The sequence below is a fragment of the Corvus hawaiiensis genome, chromosome 3, assembly GCF_020740725.1.
Source record: "Corvus hawaiiensis isolate bCorHaw1 chromosome 3, bCorHaw1.pri.cur, whole genome shotgun sequence".
Taxonomy (NCBI): domain Eukaryota; kingdom Metazoa; phylum Chordata; class Aves; order Passeriformes; family Corvidae; genus Corvus; species Corvus hawaiiensis.
The window spans coordinates 116,763,803-116,783,397 of NC_063215.1; the positions used below are offsets into that span (position 1 = coordinate 116,763,803).

General features: G+C 40.2%; 1 protein-coding gene across 2 annotated transcripts in view; it reads right to left on the bottom strand.

The window, feature by feature from the left end:
• Positions 1 to 19,595, bottom strand: part of PLCB1 (phospholipase C beta 1) — a 341,635-nt gene that overhangs the window by 137,264 nt on the left and 184,776 nt on the right. For both annotated transcript variants that reach the window (XM_048298797.1, XM_048298798.1), the window contains exon 4: positions 2,047 to 2,187. In XM_048298797.1, the coding sequence (XP_048154754.1) occupies positions 2,047 to 2,187 (141 nt within the window). The remainder of the gene's footprint in view (positions 1 to 2,046; positions 2,188 to 19,595) is intronic.

Below are 19,595 nucleotides of genomic sequence, written 5' to 3' on the forward strand. Positions count from 1 at the left end.
CCAGGGGATGTGACAAGCAGAGTTTGTAGCAGAAAAGGCAGCCCTCTGCAAAGGGAGAAAACCCTATAACTGAGTAATTTTAACTGCCTCATTAAGACCATTACAGTTTACTTTGCCTTTCTCCTTAAGGGAGGTCTGGTCAACATTTGCCACACAACTTGAATAAGGTATCACAAATGAAAGGCTAACCAAAAAATATTCATGCACTGAGAAGGAAAGGTGGGGGAGATTTCCATTGGCACTTGATTTCCCTAGAACATCAGAAGGGTCAAAATTTGCAAGCGTGGCATTGAAAACGTCTTGTACTGACATTCCTCCCCAGAGCTCCCTGAAGAGATGATTTGTGCCTGATGTGCTTATTTATTACAACTTCAATATAAAGACCAATTAAGACCAGATTCTGTGTTCTGGGTCATATGAAGTTGGAAAACAGGTTAAAAAGGGAGGAATTTTTAGATGTGTTCAACAGTGATCAAAACTGTTTTCATTCAAACAATCAGGACACTTAACGTGACCTCAAAGCAAACACAGTTAATCTGCAATGCCTTAAAAACTGCATCCCCAGGCCATAGTGCCCAACTGATCAAATATTAATTTATTTGCTCTATTGCATTTACAAATAAAAAGGAAGACTGAGATTTTTTGTTACTCGGATGGTAGGACTTACTCAAGATTCAGAGCAGCCAAGCTTTTATGATTTTATCCAGTGTATTTTAAGGTTCCATTATCAAACAGAAAATAGCCCTAAAATACCCATTTCTGTGCTGTTTTAGCAAATAGATTATGGCTCACTGACCGCTGGCTAGACAGGAAAGTGAAAAAGAAGGACATAAGCTCTGATTTGGGTGATTTTCCCTGCTCCTTGATAAGGGACAACAATTTCTGCTGGTAAAGCTTTAGCATACCTTTTCATTTTCCACCATAAACATAGCTCCTTTTTTTCCTGAAGAGTTATTTCAATCACTTTCATTTCTGCAGTGTTAAGGTTTCTCACCACCCCTGTGGAGTACAGCTGTGCACTTTCAAGTCTGAGGACAGCACTTCCTTCTCAGCTGTTCATGGACCACCACAAACTCTTTTTGTTTCTATTCTTCCACGTCAAAAAAAAATTGGAAATCATGTTTGTGCCAAGCTGTCCAATTGGCTAAAGAAGATTAGCAGAAACAGAAATTTGGCAAGCAAAAATGTCCCCTCCTAGCTGAAGGCTTTCATCCTATGACCTTTTTGCACCTGGTCTAACAATCCTTGTTGCCTGTGAGGTGACAAAATAACTCCTTGCTGTTGTTAAATTACAGCAGGCTGCAGAGAATCTCTTTTTAGCACAAGCTAGTGAACTCCAGGATGTAAAAATGCCCGTAGGAAAGTGTTCTGTGCATGGATGTCTGGAGGCTGGGATCAGAGCATACCCATATGAGTGGAAGCAGAAAGAGGAGAAGCTTTGGAATGTCTGTTTGAAATAGATAAAGCAAAGAGCTCCCACTTCATTAAACAGTACTGAATTCTAGAGAAATTGGAAGTAGAAGGAAAAAACCCAAGCCCAAAATGTGTACTAATCTCAGTTGTAGTGGCATGCACCACTGTTTTATGTTGTGAGTTGGAAAGAGGGACCTGATGGACCAGCATGGAAAAAGTACTTTTCTAAGGCAATGATTGACTCCGCAAGTCTTATCAAGGGCTCTCAGCAGGCAAAATGGGATGCCACTACTGAAATATATTGATGTGTGTTTGGGGAGCCACAGGGTAACATCTCGTACCCAAGTTAAAATTTGTGTGCACCACTATTTTCACAGTGATTATTTGGGCTTCACAAACAACATTCTGAACATGAGCACACTTATCAGGGGCATAAATCTTGCTGAATAAACTCCTTGAAAAAAAACCAAAACACAAAAAGACTGCACATTTCTTCTCTGGAACTGAGTGGTACAGCTCCAGAAGAGAACTGCAGTTCACTTCACAGCAATTCCCACTTTCATCTCATTTATCCGTATCTCGAAACAATACTTCCCAAACCTGAATTTGATATGACAGATGAAGATGTGTTACCTTTGCTATATCATCTTGGAATGCCACCAGGTTCAAGTAGGATATATTGACCAGGTCTGGGCCATACACAACAGTTATCATCCGATTTTCCAGCCGACCTCCTGCGTTCCCAGCATCCAGCAGCTCGCGCAGCTTCGGATCCTGCAGGTGAAATAACGACGAAATAATTAAAAACCTTTTGCAAATGTATTACACTAAAAGAGGTGCAAAAATTGCAAATACTTCCATTTTGAAAACTTGTGTTATTTTGAACATTTTCAACATGACGGCACTAGGTTCTGATCCAGTTAATGGCTCATTAAAATATTTACAGTTATTAACCCAGAATAAAAAGGAAATCACTGCTGTAAATCCTTCAAAGCCTTTGAGCTCTATATTGGTGCTGTACAGACTCAGAGCTGTCCAGCTGATGGCTGCACATTCCTATTTTCAGTTATTTTGCCTCAGAAGTTAAGCAAACACAAACTGTGTTGCTTGTCAGAACAACACAATCTGTCCAAAGGCTACTGGCCTCAACAGAGAAATTCCCTGTGATTTTAATGAATTTTAAATAAAACTGAAAATGAGAACTCAGTTTTTCCTAAGGAATAAAGATGACTTCTGGAATTAACTTTCTTAAACACTATGAAATGAATAACGGAATTTTAGCATTGCCCTCCTCTTTCTTCTTCATGTTCAAAAGGTCATGTATTATTTAAATTATTAGCTAGATTCCATTTAGATTTAGCTTTTAGCCTTTTTCCCCCAGTTTATATCTAATACAGAATCACAGAATCATTTAGGTTGGAAAAGACCTTTAAGAGCATCGAATCCAACTGTTCCCCCAGCACTACCAAGTCCACCACTAACCCATGTCCCCAAATGCCACATCTACACCTCTCTTAAACCCCTCCAGGGATGCTGACTCAGCCCCTCCCATGGGCACCTTGTTCCAGCCTCGAGAGAAGAATGACTAACACTTCTGTGAAGGAAAGGTACATTCAATGATTTCTATCAGCTATTAACAGCCGGAACCTCAGCTTCATTGGCAACCTAAGCTGTGAGTAAAACCCTCAGGTTATTCGGTGACTCTCCTCAGTTCTATTAGACTGCACCATTTCCCAGAAATGCACTCATTGTGTTTTAAACTAAGAAAACTGTTTGGTCCTTGGCCTCGCGGTGAAGTTTATAAAGACAGATGAAAAGCTGCCCTGCATGACTGGATTCAGTCCTTTGAGAAGGGCCCGTATAATGTGAAAGCTCAGGTTTCCTAGAAGGTAAGACTTTTCAGTCTCCTGCAAAAACTAAAAAATGGCCAGCAAACAGAATCTCTGGGGGATGACAGATTCTGTGTAGAGGTCAAATTATTTCAAAACTGACACAAAAATCTACTGCAGTTTACATTTCACTCTCCCATGAACCTTCTCCCCCCACTGCCTGCATATGTTCAGTGTTTGTGGTATTCTTAATATTTAATAACTTTTTGAATAAGTGTCTGAATTTCCATGAATTGATACCAATTAAATTTAATATAACAAGATTAAGATGACAAAAAGGGCCAATTTTCAGGGATCTTGCAGGAAATCCTGTACCAACAGGACATCAATCTAAAGGGCATCACCTGACTGGTATGATATCTTCCTGCAGGCAATGGAGCTGTATGTGTGTTCATCAAACACTTCACCAAGTTTAGGAAAGCATTTTTGGAGCATGAGATAGAAACTGGAAAGAAAGTACAAGGCTGTCTATCATAAATGTGAGTCTCTTTAAACACTTGGTATGATGGCAAATGTTGCAGGAAAACAGACAGGATAATCCTATTTAAGGGCTCTGTAAAGGGAATATCATCGTGCTCTGAGACAAAGATGCTTTCGTGGGTAAACAAGTTAATCACAGGCTTTCACAGGAGAGAAAAACAAGAGAGGGATACAAAAATAGTAGTTATGTTTCAGAGATGAGGATTCAAAGGAGAAAGACAAAGAAATGGTATCATTTAGATCTAGGAGAAGAGCTAAAGAAATGCCCTGCAGTTGCTAAGTCAGTCATGGTGTATTACTAGATGGGTTACCTTCTCTTTTATTTACAGGCTGGATGTTACAAAGCTTTGTTTTATGTCTCCGGGAGATGAGAATCCATCTCCTTTTTACCCTCTACCGTTTCAACCCCCAAATCAGACAGATAAATGCCTCTGCTCAAGGGCCTGTCTGGGAACAGCATCATTCTTTCTGGGCTCAGACAGAACAGGATTGTCTATCTGCCTTCACTCCCTTTCACATCATTGTCATTCCTCTCTCCCTCTCCCTGGCTCAACCTCCTGCTCACAGTTTCACTCCGGATGATGAACTGCAATCGTAGCAACAAAAGAAGAGAGAAGGTAACCTTTTTCTTTCGTATTTACAGTCGGCCAAGGGATGTCTCAGTGATGAATCACACCCCAGTTAGACTAAGATACGCATTAGCCACGCACCACAGAATAAAAAAAGAAACATATTTGAAATGAGATGCCTTTTCCAAGCAAATTCATCAAAAGAGAAATTACCTAGCTCTGGCTCGGTAAGGTTTGTAGAAGCGCAAAGTAAGTGGCAAATCAAGCAATGTGAGTATGAATTTGGTTTTACAAACCAAAGACTTTTTTCACCAGGTTTTACAGGCAAGCAATTAGGCAGACCATCCTCTTTGGGTTGCTGTGTTTGAATGACAAACATTGAATTTCTCTTTCTGTTTAAGACTTGTCTAGCAAAGTTCGAAGCACACAGTCCATTACTGCAGTGCATTATCCAGCCACCATCCAGCAGCTGTTAATAAAGGGAATACACCACATGTCCTGGGCTGTCTCAGTGCAACCTATGTGCTCCACAGACTCAAAATACGTATTTTTATAGCTGGTTTCAAATATATTTTTTAGATTTTATATTTTTAAGTTCAGTGCAGGAGAATAATGTTGATGCTAACATGATTCACACCCTCTTTGACCCCTGCCTTGGGTGTCTTTTCCCTTGAGAGGTGACAGATGCACTTGTCAGTGACAACCTCGCCCTTAGCTGATGATCTAGGTCATAATTAGTCCTTAGATCTGAAGTTCTCATACACCAAAGCCCACTGCGAGCTCCCACATTCCTCATGAACAGCTCTGCTCCCTTGTTACCACCTTTTGCTGCAAACACTCCTAAGGAGATGAGCAAAATATCCTTTTATCAACATCTTGAAGACTATCAATGCTCTATGAATCAAAGCTCTTTTTAAAATGTCAGCAGGTTTTCCTGTGGAGATGGCAGGAAAGCACACGGGAAAAAAAGCCAAACCAAGCAGCAAGACCAAATTTAGCTTCTTTTAAGTAAAATGGATTATTTTGATTTGGATAATTCCATTTTAGGAAATGACACCTAAAAGCCTGCTGCTGTTTCGAGCTGTGGCTTGGGATAAGCTCTTTGCTACACTGGGGCCTTATTAGCAACATATTGAGCTCTTTGATGGACACTCAGAAGAATTACACCTATTTAATATTGATCACAGCAATTTCTGGAACACCTGAGCTACTGAAGTTTGGGAACATGCCCATGGGATGGCCAATAAACAGCAGCTGTTGGCAATACCCACATAACTCATCAAAGTTCCCTTTGTAGCTCAACATTTTAAGTCTTTCATGTTTCCTGACAAAGGAGCCATCCCTTTGCTTCTTCCAGTCAAAAGGCCCAGGGGTCAGCTTGGTTTTCCCCTTCCACTGGAGTCCAGTAGGAGCTTCAGCTCATGCACTGGAGGTGCCTGAAGACTGCCCCAGGATCAGGTCAGGAAAATCAGTGTTTTGATTGGGACAATGCTTAAATTCCCGGAGGGAGATGGAATTTGTGAGCAGGCAAATATGGAGGTGGTGATAAGGATGGTGTTGGCAGCACAAAGAGCTTTAAAATCTATCAAAAATCAAATTAGTCATGTTAAATTGAGGTTAGAGTTTGGCTAGAGGACTACCTGCTCATTTGGGAAAAAAAACCTTCCCTATTTGGCTTATCCAAGAAAATATACCTTAAATCAATGGGAAATAGAGAATAGTAAAAAAACTCACTAGAAACATTAAAAAAATTGAAATAAATAAAAGCTTATGGAATTCCTACAATTTTCACAAACAAATGCAAAATAATGCCTTTTTGTTAGAAACCAGGGTCCTGTAGACAGATGGATAAAAACAGATTTCAATCAGACTTCCAAAACTTTCTCCCGCTGTATTTCTCTTTCGCTGCCAATCTTAAGAATAACATAAACTTAGAGAGGCACCTCAGCCACATTACAATCTCTGCTTTCACTGTGACTGGTGTTATTAAAATGTAAGTCTTAACCCTGAAATCCCAATTAGTGTGTGCTCTGCACAGCTCAGCAAATACCGTAACATCTTTTATTAGTATCACCAGCTCTTTAAACTTTCTTCTTTTCTGAAAACCTGCAACACACCATCTGTCTGTGGAAATGTTCTGTTTTTTTCATCCACAGTTATAAAAGGCTGCCATGAGGTTCTGTGGCACTCAACACTGATTTCATCACACCAGGGAGCAGCAGGTCAGGCCCCTTTTCTTACTGATGCTTCTCAAAGCAGCAGCACCATCTCAGAGAGCAGCTTCTGATCCCTTTAAAAAGGAAAGGAATCTGTGCAATGCTAAAGATTAAGATTTTCCTCGGGGTTTGATAGTTAAAGAAAATGTGATGGCCAAACCAGATGATTATCAAGAGAATCGGAACAACTTGGGTTGCTGGAACAGGTGTGCAACTAAATATCGGAAATTTCTGGTGAAGACATTTAATTTACAATGCAAAATATTCTCAAAACTATTTTACAGAGCCATAAGGGTACTTCAGAATTCTCCAGACTGTAACTATCAAAGCCTGTATGAATACCTGTAACTATCATGATCCTAAATCATGGTATTTATGTCCTGATAACTTCAGGAGAGATTTGAAGCAAAAATGGCACAGACTTTCATCTTAGTTTCCTGCTCATCAAAGTGAGATTTCCAAGCATTCAAGAATGCATTTATACTTTTCTAGCTCTTTATGCATCCCAGAAGAGGGAATATAGAGGAGGAAAGAAGCATAATTAGATAGCTACATATGCAAAGAGTTTTCCAGGAAACACTCGAGGTTGAGGCTTAAATTAAACAAAGAACCTTGCTAAATTAGGACTTTATATTGTGACTCCATTGAACTCCCACAGATTTTCTACAAATAGAATAACGTCTTGTCTTCAAGAATTCTTTATCACAGTGTTTATCAACAAAAATGTAAATACATGCATATATATAGATAGCATGGATCTCTCATAGATGTGACCCAGATTTCAAAATACCAGCTCTTCACACTTTAAGCACCAGTTAAGTTGCTGGTCTAGGGGCAGTAAAATAGGAAACACTGAGTGACTCCTAAAATCAAACCACTTACCCCTGTGGTTAGCTAAGGATTCCATCTGAGTTCCCAAGCCCCAGCTCTGCTGCACTGACCCAACCAAACTCCTCAGTGCAAGCTGCCTAGCACAGAACAACTACTAAAGGTAGGAATTGCTTTCTAAGGCTCTCGAAATGATTTTGTACTACCTGTGGTACCTGAAGCACGCAGCTCTGGTCTGCAACAGTTCTTAGGTCCATGATGATACCTACGAGTTGCTTCTCATCTTTGTGTCTGCACAAGCCTGACCCTCAGAAACAAAATGTCCTTCTTTAACTGGCTGAAATTCACTGCTAACAATCCCCACGAAGATTTCACAGCTGGTTCCAACACCCTTTGTGTCACACATCACTAAGAACTTCCCATCAAGTGCAATGACAGACTCATCCTTCAAAGAAATCTTTCTTCTCTCCCTCCTTTGTTGAGAACAAATACAAAACTCTCAAGTTTATCTTTCAGCAATCCCTCTCACTGATTAAGGAGAATATCCATCCATGGGAACTACATCGACAAAACTCAGTGACAAGATTTTGTCTGTCTGTCTTAATGACAGTCACGTGAAATGAATACACTCCAATTACTACATCAAAGATATTCCAAACAGTGTTCTCCAAACTCTCTTTCATTAGACAGAATACACAGGAAGCTTGATAGTTAAATGGATTTACTAATATCGAGTTATCCTTACCAAAATTGTTGTCATTAAACCAGAAATATATTTCGCCTAATAAACGCTGCAGTATGGTTTTATTGCAAATAATGTCTTCACACATCTCACAAAAGAGTATCAGATCAATACATAACCAAAATATTTGCAAATAAATGTCTTCTCCTTTCTAAGGTTTCAGAATGGATTCCAAATTTGTCATGATATCACCATAGCTACCTATGCACAGAAATAGAGCCAGGATCTTGCTTAAACACCCAAGTCATCCAGGCACCATTTCTGTGCAAAGCAAGTCAGTGTGCACAAAACAAGAGGAAGTTTCTTTAAAAAATGCTCTCAATCATCTGAACCGGTCTCAATTTGGCCATCTGCTCAGTTAGTACAGTGGAATATTTCTGACATATAACACAGTATGAGGTAAAAGGAGTCAGAAATGCTTTAGTCAGTCCCTAGGGAAGGAGATCCAAGGCATCCACTGACTCCTCCAGATCTGGTACATGCAGCAACCCCAGATACCTCAGATGAAACTGAAATATCTGTTCTTCCCACAGATATTGTCAGGGAGGACAGGAGACCCTAACTCACACCTCAAACAGCCAATGCTGATTAACCTCCTCCATGAAACACCTAGTCCAGAACAACGGTTGTTTGCCCTAAAATAGCTTCATCCAATTCCGTGCTTGAAGTAAGAGCATCAATACCTCAAGTTTACCAGGACCAGGTTATGAAGAAGAGTAAAGATACTGCTTTTTCTGTGATGTACAACTTTTGAGGAAGAGAGAGTATGTGCCAGCTTAACACATATTTTTCTTTGGCAAAGGAATAACAGGGAGCAAATCTCTGCCCGTACAAATGAACTTTGGAAAAGAGAGGACTATGTCAATAGGCATTTCCAAATATAATTCCAACTGCGAGCTCTGAAAATGCAGGATGAATTCATGCTTTCTACAATACCCACACTGCAAGACATGGATTATTTAAAAACATAAAATGTGAGTAATCAGTATTTTTATAATACTTAGGGACATCCCCCCCCAAAAAAATCAAGTCCTCTGTCAGCCACCACACCAGGAGGACAGAACACATCCTTTGGAAGCTCACAGAGCACACACCAAGCTGGAGGCAGCAGCTGATGTGCTGGGCAGCCAGGCTGACAGGTCTCTTTCAACCTGCAATTTTCAATGACACCACAATTTCTGTACCAGATGTGCTGCAAAAGTTTACTGGAGCCAGAACTATAAATTCCCTGATGGATATTCAGTGCCACTTCTGGTGAAGATACTACTTACAGTACATAATCAGATCGATTTCTGGGTGAAAAGGGAGAGAGATACCCAAATGATATCTATGCCATATACAGTGAAACCAGGATTTTCTCTGAAATACAAAGAGAATGAACTGTATGTGCTGAGGAAAAGCCAAGGACAAAGCCAGGACCACCTCATTCCTCTTTTTCTGACCTTTCTCACAGTTCAAGTGATCCAAATCCAGCTTCCCTGGGTCTCTCATGCTCTCATGACAGAACATTAAGCAAATATTCAGCCTGGATATTTTTTTAGTTTTCCATCTTAGTGTTCGTATTTCTCAAGATGTTTTTTTCTAGGTTCATGGTACCTGAGTTTTAAATTGTCTGCAAGACTGTGTGTTCTAACAAAAAACAAGTGACAGTATAAACCATCTAAGTAAAATCAGACCAAATGTGGTGTTTTTCAGTGCTTTTGGCTGTGGTAGTGATTAACATGAAAAAACTTTACATGTCGCAGTGTAAATCTTAATTTCTATGATAACTCTAAAAAGGTGACGAATACGAAGCAGCTACAACCGTTCAGAACCTTCCTCTAGGTGTTTGCTAACTCATGAACTGTTTTTACCAATTTTTATCAGCTACAGATGGCTCATTATTTTAAAGATGACCTTTAAACACACACACTTCCTTTCTCTGCTTTTCCTTCCTCAAAATTCCATGAGATTTTCTTCAATTTAATTTTAAAGGAAGAGATGAACAGAGTGCAGCGAAAAGAAACTTGTCTCATTTTCATGTGACTTTTATGAACTCATTTTCTTTGGTCTGTACGAGGCTATTGAAAAACCTATAAAAAGTCTTTAAATTAAATGATTTCTACAGCAACTTGCACAGCACCTAAGGGCAGGAATAGCTGGAACAGCAGCTTAATTTTCACTTATCTATAAATCTCACATGCATTGTTCTTCCAATTCGGAATTGCTGTGTAGAGTTATTTTAATAGGGTTATTTCAGAGGTTGAGGTACAATCAGCTCCTCATTTATCTGGCATTTGTAAAAATCTGAGATGCTTGAAACAAGCTGAATGAGAAGTATAGTGGGAATCCCACCACGCTGCTCTGGAGTGCTCCACAAGGGCCGCAGTACAATCACTTGCATTTTAATGCACTATTTTTTTTAGCTGGTGGAAATGTGTACATCCAGACGGCCTGAAATGCTGAATGCACCAACTACCCACCCCACACAAACAGAACAGATGAAACACGGAAAGCCAGAATTGAAAACATCTGACTAACGAGCTGCTTATTATTGCAACATTTCAGACACACTCATCAGCAGAGAAAAAAACCAAAGAAAAAACAAGAGAAAAGCCTGTGTGCCATGCCAGCAGTATTTTGTTCTCTCTTACCTGTCTGAGAGATGCATTTTGGTGTCATTTTTTTCAACTACAAAGTCACATGGGATGCTTAATGCTAAAGGTTTCAATTTACCTGATTTTAATTATTGTAAACACTCACTGTTCCCATTACCTTTAAGTATTTAATTCTAGGAAACTCATTTGCAGCATAGGAAAGAAAAATAAACCATTTCAATGATGATGCAACAAGAGTTGAAATTGTTTCCTTCTTGGGCTGTAGCAGCTACTCAGCTCCTGCAAATCAGACCATGAGCTCAGAACAGGCTCTTAATGGCACATCTAATTAATTATTGATGGCTAATGACGAGTTGTCCTGCATTGTCACATGTCACAAAACTTTCACTGCTCCTTAGTACATACAATTCAGAAGCAGAAATACATGCAGACACTTGACATCTACAAACTGGTGCCAAATTAGCCAGCATAGATGAACTTATTTCCTGCAGATCTTGATGGAGTTGTCCTGGTTCCTGGTGACAACGCAGCTTGATGGGAATCGGAGCCAGGATACCACAAAGCCAAGGGACTTGACTCTGACAATCCATAAAATCAGCTAAAAACCATATGGCAAAATCATATGGCAGATATCACTGCCTCGGATGGTGAAGTTAATAGAGAAATAGTAACATAGAATAAAAAACCCAAAATTCTGTTTTAAAACTTGGTCAGCTTCAACTTACTCCAGAGAGGACGATTTTCTCTAAGTACGTTTTAACTTTTAAAATAAGTATCTAACAGAAGAAAATGACCAGAAATAGGTTCCTGGTTTAGAAGACAACATGACTACTGAAAACAAAAGTAGTAAAATCTACAAGGAGTATGAGTAAGAACCACAAATATGTTTTTCTGGCTGAGGAGAGAGAGACAACAGTGAATAAATGCAGAAACTGGATTTGGGTGGTTTAACGACAGATCAATTTCACCACCTGTGAAAGAAGAGGAAACACATTCAGTCACTGCTAGGAAAAGGACATGCAAACACTGATGTCTTCGGCAAGCAGCTGCAGAGAGGAATTCTTCAAGGGATGCCATGGACATTATTTTAAGCCCTTGGTTTTGTACTCTACTGTTTTGAGAACTAACTGGTGAGGGGAATATAAAAAGGGCAGCTGGATCAATTTTAAATCAGGCTCGAAGAACACAACACATCAACTTGCTGATGAAAATCCTGAGTGTCACATACTTGTGAGCAGCCAAACAATGTGAGAATACCGAGACACAGGAGAGGAAAAATCAGTACAAGCAGAAAGTGATGGAAATGGTCCCAAAAAATCCAGATGCAAACTTTTCAGTGAGCAGCTTTGGGCATCTGAATTATCCACATGTGTTCTAGAACCAAAATTCACTCATAAATACATGTTTCTGCCTATACATCTGCAGATAGAGAACACTCAGACAACTACAGCAAACTTGGTCTTTCAAACGTCTCCATTTCTATCAGCTTTCCTCGTGGCTCATAGGGAAAGCAACAGGGACAGCAGGTGTTGCTCTTTAAACAGCAGACATTTCTCAGTGAACACTTCTGCATCCCTGATATCCATGGATGGCTCTTTTCCACAGCAGAAATAATTAAACTTTGGGAAAGTGCAAGGAGTCAAAGGATATTTTTCACTCCAAAACCTCACAGGATACTTGACTAAGCACCGACACCAGGTGATGCACTGAAATCAAGAGATAACGGGAATTCTGCACTAATGCACAAACTTAACAACTCTCCTCAATTCAAAGAGGTTCACCTGGGCTTACAGGAGTTGAGAAAGGGCAAAAATTGGCAGAGGAAGTTTAACAGTCATTAATTGTTTTTGAAGTACCTTATACAAACCATGACATCTTACAAAGAATCCAATTTCTTACATTCAGAAAGTAGATCAGCACTTCTCTTCCAAATCTCACTTGCTAAGTGCCAGACAGACTCCCAGTTATCCAAGAATTTAATGAACTAAATCCAGCCATTTAAGGCTGTTTCATCTAGATAAGAAGCTTTCCAGCTTGAAGGCTAAAACAGCCTTAAAGGCAATGGAAAATAAACCACACTTTGATGTGTGTAAACTACCCAAGCAGATAGTTAATTATAAAAATCAAAATTTAGCTGTGGGATGTTGAGTAAACAGGTTTGGCAGGAGAAAGGAGACCAGAAAAGAGTAGAGGAGGCTGGAAACGTCCAGCACAAACTCCAGGCCACACTTTGTGCTCCCCCTCTTTGCTGCACTTCCCAAAGATCCCCAGTGGAGCACTTGACTTAGCAAAACTATGAACTCCATGGTTTGACCAAAATATTTCTGAAAGGTTACAAAGTTCAGTGTTTTTTGAAAAGGGAATTACAAATATTTTGTGCACATAAGATTATGGCACTGAGGGTACACTTCCTCCAACTGGATCCTTTCCAATATATCCTTGGGAATACAAATAGTTATAATGGACGCAGTTTGGAAAGGGATACTCTGCAAATATGAGAATATTCTAAATGTCACTGTCCCAAAACAACATCATTTGACACTGGGTTTTAAATACACAGTTCACATAAAGATGCATTAATACCTTGCAGTTCCCGAGTTCTTTTCCCCTCCCCGCTATCCTTTAACGGGAAATAAGGAGACAAAACCTGGACATCTCTAGTGATAAGAGAGGTGAAAAATCCTGAATTTCAGTTTCTTCATTTCCTCCCTCTGTAAACGGAGTTTTTCTCTCTTCTCTAAATTCTACTGAATTTCATTTTTCATATATTCTGATAAAGTGCTCTTGCCTCACTGAGAGTGTTAACACAGCAGAAGTCGGGTGTTTTGCCTTTGAATGATTTTTAGAAGGAAGAATAAATGTATGCTTCATACTTAGACATCTGAATAAACTCTGAAGTGATGAAGCACAAAACCTCGTTGCATTCACATGAGCAGACTTAAGACTTTCCGTTCCTTGCCTGCTTGTGTTGCTGAGATGCTGCTTTGAAAAGCCACCAGAACCATCCCCCCATCCTGGCTTACAGCAGGAGGAGATCTTGCAACAGAAAATGGCACGATTCCCTTTACACGTTTATACCTCCTGGAATTTAAAAGCATCAAATACCCCTGGGTAATAATTCTGGCGGCATGGCAGAGCTTCCCACTGGCCACTTGTGCAAGGAGTCTGGGAGGAGTTTGGGAGCAGAGGGTGCAGTTTGGCCATCCCCCACCAAGCAGCTGCAGGGGTACTGTCATGCCATCTACACCCATATTTATACTTTGGGGTTTTTTTAATTCCGGCCCCCTCCAGAGCAGCCTCTCCTACCAGCACTGTCACTGAGGTGTTGCTGTATAATTTTTCCCTCTAGATTTCAATGTATAATGTCTCCCAAGCCGATCCACAGGCGATGCCTGCCTTCCTCTGTTGGGAGCAGCAATGTGCCTTAGGTCTGCTGAACATTTCAGCAGCCTTTGAAGAGTTATGAAGGTGCCAGTTTCAGCTCTGTGGAGATGTGTGTGGCTGACCACGGAGTGGATACAAAGCCAAGGAGCTGGTGTTAAATGATGGCAGCTGCTTGCCCCAGGTCAGGGCCTCCCATCACTGCAGCACTGAATTGCACATTTGGGCTGCTCTGGTGCAGCCTTATTACTGTGAAGAAATGGATCCTCAGAGCTAAGGTGCTGCACTGCCTTTCTATCCTTTGCAGTGAGATATTCAATATTATCCTGTTGTTTCACAGCAAGCAAGGAATGGCTTATTATACATATATATTTTTTTTGTAGCTACGAAATGTCTATAGAGGCTTTCTGTAATTCCCTGCTGTATTCAACTGTTTTTATTACAGAAAGCTGAATCCCAACAGTGCTTTGAAGAAATCTCCCAAGCCTGTGAAATGGGACCCTCCCAGCAAAGCTGCCTGGACTGACAGTGACCCCCAACCCCTGCAAACCAGGTGAACTCACCCACCAACCAAATGAGTCCCCTACAGATAAAAACCTTGTGTGTAATGGATTGGTGCTATAAATAGGGAGATCAATAGAGCCTGGAGTCAGCCTGAATGCTTAAATTAATGATTCCCCAAAATAGCAGCAAGACAAGGCCACGTGGCATACACTGGCACCTACCTGAGACTACAGAGCGTGAGCAACACAGGGTCGAAGCCATCTATGGACCTTTTTTTCCTCTTTTCCATATAATTTAGACACTTCAGTAGGTTAGGATTTCTTTTATTTGCTCAGTGGGCTTATTTGAAAAAAATCCTGTCTAGCAATCTGTAATCCTTTGAGAATACAGCACATTTCTTACATATATATATATATATATAATAACAAATACAATTTTTTATATTTCTATAACATAATTTATATTGGCACCACCATCTGGTTTTACTCTTTGTACATGGTGGTGGTGCTTGTGGCATTTGCCCCTTTCTGTGGCTGTGCAAGCACGACTGACAACAGGGAATCAATTCTCAGTAAATTTTTTACATGTCTGTTTTGATTCTGGTTTTCATCCCAGCTCATAACTAAGCTCCTGGAGGAAGGGAACAACAGTATGTTTTGAAAGAGGGATAAACGTAACATAGGGAAATGTACAATTTGGGCAGGAATAAAAGTACAGCCTTACACCTTCCCCTGGAAAAACCACCTGTGCCAATAAAACAAACGGTGAATGGAAGTGTGCTTGAGCAGCCCTCTGGGCAGAATTCCCAGCAGAAATTTATTTCTGGCTTATCAAGTTTCTAATCAGTTTTTTAAACCAGGCTACTGAATAGGCGTGATTCTCCTGAATGGTAGGAAATTCACTATGGAGACAGAAACTTTCAGGCTGCAGTGGATATTATCTACCCAGAAATGTGACCTACAAGACCTTGAACTGCAGCTCTAATGAGATACTACAGGAGCTTGTCCACAACCAGAATTGCACTCATGATTCAAATGGATTTAAAAATCAAATTTAAAGACCAGACTAGACAAAACAAAAAATACCCTACAAACAAACAAACAACCCACAAAAGACCCACAAACCAAACCAACAACCAAAAGACCCCCAAGCTACTACTGCTGGGATTTTCAGTGTTAATACAAAGGAATGGAGAAATTATAATGGGGAAAATTTTAAAAAATATAGAAAGTTGATAGAAAGGACAATTGACACAAATAAATTTACTGCTCTCAAATCAGTTTTCTGGGATCTTTATCAAACACACCTTAATGTGTTTAGCACCATCAGAGGGGTTATACCCTACTCTGATACAGCTTTTCTATGCTCGCCCTCAATAAAATAATATTTCCACGTACTGGGTGAGTTCTTGCCTCAGTGCCTGATCTTTTCTCCTGCCATTTGAAGTTTTGCTTGCTTCTTCCACGTGTAAAAGACATCTGATGATATCCACATCTTCTGTCAGGGGTGCTGTGATCTTCATAAAGCCGGAAAGTGCCATCCACAGTCTGGATTTGTTTGACACCTTCCAAGGCAAAGCTCCACTCTTCTTGACAAATCTAGTATCTAATAATACCCTCCTCCACCTTCCTGCCAGTGCCTCTTCTAACTGCTGTTTCCATTTCTTTAGGCTTTGTTCTTTGGATCTCTCTCTGCCTTTCTGATGTTTGGGATAATAAACCTACCTACATTATCCTCCATTATATATTACAAGTCAAAGAAAATCATGGCCCGGTTCTCAGCTGTTGGTCTAAGACTGTGAGAGGAACACTCACACAACCCACAAGGCATGGAATTTCGAGAGGGTTCTCCCTGTTATTTAGTGTTATATGGTAATATCTGAATGACCTCCATTCCCTGGACACCCTGTTGGGTTCAGGAGGTTTGGCTCAGATCAGTCCCTCTTGGTGCCACACATGGAGGGAGATCCTGCACCTTCCTTCAGAAACCTGGAAGTGTAACTGCACGTTTGTGCTGCAGTGAAAGGAATTAATTAGATGGATAAGGAAAGCACAGAGCACAACAAATTTATTTGCTTTTTAGTGGACTCAGTACAAGCTCTGCCTTCGGGATGAGTGAGCTGCTCCAGAAGGATGTCCTGCAGGAACTAGGAACGGATCTCAGCTAACTTTGTGATGAGCAGAAAGCCTAAATCTCACACCTTAAAAAACGAGGAAAGGAAGAAACACTTCCATGGACACAACAACATGAGCTTGCTGCTGCCTCTCTTGAGGCCCCCTGCAAGATCCTGCCCAGACAATGAAGTACAAAAACAAATACTGAAAAACAAGATCCTATTTTTTTAAAGCTCAGAGCAGCTCAACATGTTGTTTCCCCTCAGATCAAGTGTCAGCAGCAGCAGAGCAAATACCTGACCAGAGCATATTTTATTAGATCAGCTGTCAGGCAAGTTCTCTTTTGCCTTAAAAAAAACCCCTATGGCTACATACCAAAAAAAGGGAAAAAAGAAAAGCAAAATAGGACAGACTTTTCTACAATGAAGATTGTTTTAAAAAGCTTCCAAACACTGAATTAGTGCCATTAATGGAAGCACTATGCAAAAAGACTTAGGAGATGCTGAATGTAAGACAGAAAGGGCTGTGCTCAGGACTTTGGAAGTAAAAGAGCATTTGGGATAAGCTCTGCTGCTGCTCTTTCAGAAGCTGTGCCACCGGGAACACGATGTTAATGCCTCCTTTTGTGAATAATCCCATCGACTGTAGCATGAAAAGTCCCACATCCACAAGACAACAAAGAAAAGCAGATGCTCACTGAATACAGGAGGAGCTAAATAGATGTGGGCTGCTTTAATGAAATGTCCTTGGGGCAAAGGCTGCCCGTGGACACTGCAGTAATTAATCTGGCAATACTAAATCAAGCCACCAAGAAGCAAAGTGATGCCCCTTCCTCCTCGTGCTTCCATGGAGCTGATTCCTCTGGTGATCTTTAGTGGGAGCTCTGCAGAAGAGGGAAATGAGCCAAGACATGAGTGGGATGGGTTGCAGTTTACCCCGAAATTTCTGGCCTAACTCCCATCCATGGTGGGAGCAAAACACTGGGGCAGACAATGACCTGAGGCACCTGAGCAGCCCTGGTAAAATCAGTGCACTGTAGGTTCACCAGGAACGTGCCCAGAAACTCCACTTTGGGTTTGTTTGGGCTTTTACAAGGACTTCAATTACTTTTACTCCTTACACTACAGACTTTCACAAAAAAAAAGAAGAAGTGGATTTTTTTCCTGCTTTAATGTACCTGTTTCTGACATATTTCTTTTGCAAAGGTGTGACATTTTAACATGGGCTTATGAAGAAAGAAATGCTATTTAGAGAAGGGTATAGATTTTTGTAAGAGCTCTGATTCAAAAGCAGCTGAAAATAAGCCCTTAAAAATCTTTGAGAATTCTATTGCTGAGGCACAAAATACTTTAAAAAACTGATTATTCTTCAGGCAATAGAAAAAACAAGTAAGTGGCTTTGATATTTATAAGACAATGTAGACAATGTCACTTGCTTTTCCCTTTCCAAGCCTTTTTCTACGTATTCAGACTTTAAAGTAGCAAGAAGTCTCTCCGTATTTTCCCAAAATAACACAAAAAAAGAAGTCTTTCCTAAGAGATAAAGAAGTGTTTTCTGTTAACCCCCCTGGTGTCTGGGAAGAAAGCAGCAGAAAAGGGGATGGGGAAGAAGTCTCACACACCTGAGACAGTTTTTCCAATTAGGACATTTCTCAAGAGTAATTTTTTTACAGTGGCTGCCAGTTGTTTACCTGAAAGTCTTTCTCAATCTCTCTGGACCTTTTCGTTCCATTATTCTTTCTGTATCACTACTTCTTGCCATAGAAATTCCTCATTTGCCAAAAGATATCAATTCTGAAATTAACCTTATGAGAGAAAGTGGTAGATCTTAGATAACACCATCATCTACGGTACCATGGATGTAAACATCAGTAATTTAAAGCTTTCAGGATGATGTGTTTTCTCATTTTCTTTTTTCTTTCCCCCAAGAGATCCCTACTCTGCTGTATTTCAGTTCTTTTTCCTTCAAATTTCTTTTAAGAGCCCCCACATAGTTGATTTCCCTGGATCATTGTTTCAGCCCATGTGGCTCTCACTGTATTCTGTCTTCTGTGAATTTCAGCAGCTGACATCCTTCATTTTCTTTGGTTGAAAGGAAAATTAAATATACACCATTTAATCAGCCTACATATGCTCCAGTTTTCCTTTGTCCTAACTGTTCGGGTGTAATAGCTTGGGTTTTATTTGCTGTTAACAGGCTTGTAATTGTTTTTGATAAAATAATGCAGTGTTTGTTCAGCTCTGCAAAACAGAAATGCATCAAAAGATGAGTTTTGTGTACAGCCATTACATGGGATAAAGAAGGGTTCAGCAGCTAAGTGCTCCTAGTCACTATCAGATTAAATTAGTACATTTACCGAAGTTCTAAAAGGAGAATATGAATTTTGAAGTATTCCATCAAAGTGTACCAAGTTGTTAGAATGCCATTTGCTATTATTTATCCACGCTCAGTCTTTGTTTAACACTCCTGTAGTTCCATACTCACAACACTGTCAACCCCAAGTAGGCAAAAAAGCCGTGAGTCACCTCCCTTTCACTGAACACAGCTGCTTAAAATCCAGGAGATACATGATCACTGCTACTGCTGCTACTGAAAGAGCCTGGATTATATCCCTGGGCTCAATGTTTAGCTGCTGGACAGCTAAAATTATAGGAGACGAACTTAATTTCAAGGAAAAAAGAACTGAAGTTCTCAAATGTTTAACAACCTTGGAAAAAGAACTTGGAGACACAATTTGTGCACCAGAAAGTTTCACATACCTGTACAATTTTGCTCATGTTTACAGAAAACACTGAACAGGAAAGCCAGACATGAACAAAAACCATGAATAAGTCAGGTAATTAAGACTTTGAGAAAAACACA